Genomic DNA, 6,000 nt, shown 5'->3' with positions numbered 1-6,000 from the left:
TATATAAAGTGCAGAAATCCCCCAAGCAAAAATTCTACATCTTTCTTTTTAATTAACTAATTAAGGGGTTGAGGCCTTTTTCAGTATTGTCTCTAATGTTTTGTCTTGCTTTTTTTTTCTCTTCGAAAGCACTTTAAGTGGTTAACATAATTAAAAGCAGAATCATGGCCATTAAGTGAGTAGTGAAATTTCTTCTGCAATTTAATACAAATGGCCTTAATGAAGGTTGAAGGACCAGAGAAAAGAACTAAGGAAGTTCTTTAAATTGTGCCTTTTTTTACAATCCCTGTGAAATGATAGATTTTTTTACCTTATCCTCGTATCACTTACTCGCTTTCATCTCAACATCCAGCTGCAAGAGTTATTTTTGTAGATTTTCTTTTGTTGCAACATTGCGATATATGGATTTTGAAACCTACATTTGAAAGTACCTTGAGCTAATACTCTGCTCTAATTAGCTTAATTTATGCCTTTGTTTTTAAAGTGGATATCACTCCTTTCCCCTCAAAATTGCAAAGATGTATAGGCTCTTGATTTGAACTGAGGGAGTTGGGAAATTTGGCTTCCCCAAAATGCCTTGCTTTAAAGGAAAAACAAAATTATTTTACCAGCAGCCCATAGCTCTTATATTCTTATCTAAACTTTTGTGGGAGGAAAAAAAGGGAAATATATCTAAGACTAATACAGTGAATGTGACATCTATCGTGGTTGACAAGGAGAATAAGTCGGGGGGGGGGGGGGGTTCCAACCTTGGCAACTTTTAAGACTTGTGGACTTCCAACTCCCAGAATTTTCCAGCATGGCTAGCTGAGGAATTCTGGGAGTTGAAGTCCGCAAAAACCCTGGAATAGGTTGTTAAAAGCAAGGCCACACAATTTATTATTACTAGTAGTTCACAACAATTTGAAGTCACAACTGCCAATTTTTTTAAAGCTGATGTAGGCCTTCAAATGCATCGAGTTGTTCCAAGAATATCGGGGTAGTATATACATGCAAATCCAAGCATTATGGCCTTTTGCAATTGACAGATGGAAATGTTGTCAATTCCCTGATTTCCTAGGTGCTGCCCAAAATGTATTGCTCCCAGTGTGCCCATAACCACTGGCAAAATTTATGCCATAATCTTTCAATTTCTATATCCCGATCTTGATACTTTTTGATCTCCAATTATTTGTCTTGTGCTCTACTATCCCCTGACATTGCCACACCAATTAACCATACTTCCTTCTTTTCAACCACAATTATATCTGGTATGTTACGAGCCAAGCCCTTTTCAGTTTGTATTTGGAAATCCCACAATATTTTAACTTGCTCATATTATGCCATAATGGCACAATTTTGAAACACAGTGTACTTTTATTTGTGGTTGTTCTTCCAGTAACCCTCCAGGGTTACGGTTTTTCCATTTTCTTTCCCTATTAAAAGGGATGATAGATACAAGGAGTTCTCAACTTACAATTATTTATTTCGTGAACATTCAGAGTTGCAAAAACACTTAAGTTACAACAGTTACAGCAGTCATCCATCGTCATATGATCAAAATGGCAAACAGCATGTATTTATGAGGGTTATGAGTTAGTTGCCATTTGCAACCTTCTCGGCCGGCTTATGACAAGCTAAGTCCATGGGGGAAGGTGGATTCACTTAACAACCAAATGATCCCTTTCACTTTGCAGTGATTTACTTAATCATGGCAAAAAGGGAAGCGGGTTCATTTAGTGACCGTTCAACGTTACGCCGCCACTGAAAAATGGGATTAATGACCGTTTTTCATAGTTACTGCCTTTTCAGCGACCCAAAATCACGTGATTTACATTCAGATGTTTGACAAATGACTCACATTTATGACGGTTGCAGTGTCCCAGTGGTCACGAGATCTCCTTTTGCGACCTTCCGACAAGCAAAGTCAATGGGGAAGCCAGATTCACTTAACAACCAGGTTACTAACTTGTCAGCTGCAGTGTGATTAATCTTCATAATTGTGGCAAGAAAAGTTGTAGAATGGGGCAAAATCCACTTAACAATGGAAATGTTGGGCTCAGTTGTGGTCATAAGTCAAGGACTACCTGTACATTACGGTCAGCATAGCTCTCAGCCTCATCATAGCATTGCAAGGCCCTCCACCACAGAGGAATATTATTACACATCACACTTATTAGAGGAAATCTGTGCAGTTGGTAAGAGGGATATATAATCATAATGTATGATTAGAATTAATGTCTGATCATATTTGGTCTACTGGTTAAGGCTGCCTTAGCCATGAAAACAGCTGGGTGACCATGGGTCAGTCATTCTCTCTGTCAGCCCAACCTCACAGGGTTGTTGTTGGGAAAACAGGAGGAGGTGGGAGATGTTCCCCACCTTGAGTTCCTTGTAAAAATAATAGGGGTGTGTGTGTGTGAGAGTGCAAATTACAAAAATAAAAATTAAAACAAGGATGAAATCTGCCTTCCACTGAGGACCTGCATACTGCAGAAATTCAAGAAGAGGGCTGTGAAAATATCTACAGACCCCTCACACCCTGGACATAAATGGTTTCAACTCCTACCCTCAAAACGACGCTATAGGGCACTGCACACCAAGACAACTAGACACAAGGACAGTTTTTTTCCTGAATGCCATCATTCTGCTACACAAATGATTCCCTCAACACTGTCAAATTACCTACTAAGACTGTATTACTATTCTTCTTCTCTTCCTTCCTAGCACCTATCTCTTCCCACTTATGACTAATAACCATGTTGCTTGTATCTTTACAATTTATATTGTTTTATTTGTTTCCTAGTATAATTTGATAACCTACGACTATCACTAAGTGTTGCATCTTGTGATTCTTGATGAATGTGTTCTATTTTTTTTTCTTTATGTACACCGAGAGCATCTGCACCAAAGACAAATTCCTTGGGTGTCCAACTACACTTGGCCAAGAAAGAACTCTACAAAGTCCAAGAACTGGAAAAAAAAACCTGGGATAAAACAATATTAGATTCTATAGTATCAGGTCTGACAGAAGATGAAGCAAAACATATGGGTGGGATTGGTCCATAGTGGTGTCTTATTTAATGGAAAAGTTGAGGCTTTCTGACCCATCAATCATTTCTTTGAAATTTTGGTTATGGTAGAACTTTGGATTCAGAAGTTAGTGGGGGTTTTTTTCATGATTAATTTGAATATTTGGTCATTTTTTTTTCAAGACAGCTTTGAAAATATGGTTCTTTTTATAAGGGAAAGCAACCATACTTGTTATGATATTGTACTAGTGACTCACTATTATCACAGTTGAGGTATGCTTAACAAACTTCTTGTCTTTCTCTTGTATTGCAATCATGACACTATCTGTTTGATTTAACCATGGCACAGTTTAATGCTCTGATAATAATTTTCTGCCATGTTCTCATATTCCCTGAGTCCCCCCAGGGAAAAGGGCGGCATATAAATAAACTCTCAACCAATCAATCAATATATTGCTTTTATCGTACCTCTGGGTTAGGATTCTGATAGAGCCCCTCAACTCCTACTAAGTGAGGTGCTGCTTCCAGGTTTGTGGTCTGGGGTCGCTCCTTCGCCCACCCTTCCCGAGGGGGAGCTTCCCGCCAACCGGGTCGCGCGCCCCTTCCCCTTCGGACACCCCCACCGCACAGCTCTCTACCTGTTGAACGGCGGCCCTCTCCGGCTCCCTCCGTTTCCCCCCAGCCGGGCGAGGGAGTCCGGGGGTCGCCCCCTTGGCAATGCGGTGCGGCCTCCCCCCCCCCCCCCCGCCACCTTCTCTCCCGGGCCTGCCTCCTTCCTTTCCGCCGCCGAGCGGGAGGAGCAGCGGGCGACGGGGCGGGACCAGGACGGGGCAGGAGCTGAGGCCGGGGCGGTCCGCCGCGCTCCGCGGACCGACATGCCGCCGCTGCTGCTGCTGCCGCTTGCTGCGCCTTCCCCGCCGTCCTCTTCTTCCTCCTCGGCGTGAAGCGAGGCTCCGTCCCGGCCCGCCATGAGGAGCCCCGAGGACCTGGAGGGCTTCGACGGCGAGGCGTCCAGCACCTCCATGATCTCGGGCGCCAGCAGCCCCTACCAGCCCACCACCGAGCCCGTCAGCCAGCGCCACGGGCTGCGCGGCCTCCGCTGCGACCTCGACTACCTGCGCAGCCTGCCCGGCTACCTGAAGATCGCCCAGGTGGTGGGTATGCAGAGATCCCCCTTGCCCTGCAAAGGGAGGTCGGCCTCCGGGGGTCCCAGATCGGTTTTTTTTTTTGGGGGGGAGATCTGCGGGGGGAGGGGAGGTTTGTCTCCCCTCTTTGGTGGTCTCCCCACGCTTCTCCCTCCCCCTCCCCAAGAAGAACCCCTGGATGGCGACTTCCAGATGTTGCACCAACCTTTTGTGCTCCTGCTCTGTTTACCTTATTTCCTAGGGAACATCTGGAGCCTGCCAGCCCTTGGGGGGTGGGTGGGACGGTGTGTGCATGTGCGCGTTTGTGTGTGTTGAGGGTGGGGATGATGGGTACTGGGGTTCAAGGTATGGCTTTCCACCCTGCTTGTGGAAAGACCCCCTGGTCTCTTCTCCTTTTCCTTGCTTTCAACTTTGGGTGTTTCACAACCACCCAAGATTGTGAAATGGCCTTGAAGGCTCCAAATGTTTGATTTACCCCCCCTCCCCCTGTTTCAACAGATAGAAAGGTGTGGGGACATCTCAGGACGTCCTAAAGAATTAACCCTGATCCTGATGACCAAGAGGGCTGGGTCCTTTCAGTTTGGTGGCATGGGTGTTGCCTTTCATTGTTTGGCAGAGATATATGATCTAACTATGGTTGCTCCCAAAGGGGGAAGAAATTATGGAGCTCGTCCTTCCCCTGTGTTTATACTCCTTATCCTTGTAGCCCCTGGTGTATTTTTTTTTGAAGTGTGCCTGATGGGGATTGTTTTGCCCAGTGCTGGTATCATGTTGGATATGACTCTTCTAAATACTCTAAAAAATTAACACATGTAGAAAATATAACCTGTGTATTTTCACCGAACAGTTTTTGGCGTTATTTGTGTATATATGTGTTATTTGTCTTTTGGGGGAGTGTATCAGTCTGCGGAGGATAAAGTATGATAATCTATAAAAACTTCTGCTGCAAATCTGTAGAATTACAAGGGTTCTTTTGTTGGTTGTGTCCGAACCTGTGGAATTGGGATTTAGGGAGAAATTCATATTCCATTTGGAGATCTTTGGAATGGGATAAAAATGATTATGTACTGTATAGCATATTTTTTTCTGCTAATTCCCTCTTCTCCTTTTTATGAGAAACTGCTTTAAGGTTAGGGGAAGGGAATCTCTGCAAAATTTGTGCGGGTACTGGCATTCCTTTTATTTGTCTTCCTGGTGCCCTGGATTTTTTTTTTCCTTCCAGAAAAAGGAAAACTTTTCCTTTAGTCCATTTTCTTTTCTTTCTTCCTCATTCCTGTAATTTCACCAGTATTTCTTTTTAAGTTTTGGTTCTGCTTGATTAAGGAGCAGTTTGGCAACAGGTGACATTCCCGAAGGTTATTTATATTTATCCAGTTTTCAAAGGTCATTCTTTATGACTAGGGAAAAATGGAAGATAAGATGTCCTCTTTTGTTCTCTTATCACTTCCCTCAAGGTGTGTTCTAGAAAGTGTGTTTTACTGGATTTAACTGATAGGTCTACACATGCTTTTGTTTCTGTAGCATTGCAATGATGAAATATGTGGGTCTTTTGGTCTGTGACTGCTTCATTTGGAATGAAAATATGTCCACTTGGAAGTACATAGAAAATGTGGTTTCTACTGTGTTAGCGAAATAGGAACAATTTGTTATCATTTGTCTTTGTCTGCCTCATATTGCTCAAGCGACTCCAAATAAGATATATCCTGTTTTCCCCAAAATAAGACCTCCCCAGATAATAAGCCCAATCAGGCTTCTAAGCGCATGCACTAAAATAAGCCCTCCCCAAAAATATTGAAACAGAGCAGCAGCCATGAGGTGACCATGCTTACTGCCTCCTGCACCTT

General features: G+C 43.5%; 1 protein-coding gene across 1 annotated transcript in view; it reads left to right on the top strand.

The window, feature by feature from the left end:
• Positions 1-3,848: 3,848 nt before the first annotated feature.
• CMTM4 (CKLF like MARVEL transmembrane domain containing 4) overlaps positions 3,849-6,000 on the top strand; it is a 35,511-nt gene continuing 33,359 nt past the window's right edge. Inside the window, exon 1 of the mRNA XM_087728677.1 lies at positions 3,849-4,165. Within this exon, the coding sequence (XP_087584803.1) occupies positions 3,980-4,165 (186 nt within the window). The 5' untranslated portion in view covers positions 3,849-3,979. The remainder of the gene's footprint in view (positions 4,166-6,000) is intronic.

This window comes from Thamnophis sirtalis, unplaced genomic scaffold (genome assembly GCF_051295495.1).
Source record: "Thamnophis sirtalis isolate CommonGarterSnake01/CBP01778 unplaced genomic scaffold, rThaSir2_p1.2 scaffold_14, whole genome shotgun sequence".
Lineage (NCBI taxonomy): Eukaryota > Metazoa > Chordata > Lepidosauria > Squamata > Natricidae > Thamnophis > Thamnophis sirtalis.
Note: the sequence above shows the minus strand (reverse complement) of the source record. Positions and strands in the feature narration are given on the sequence as shown.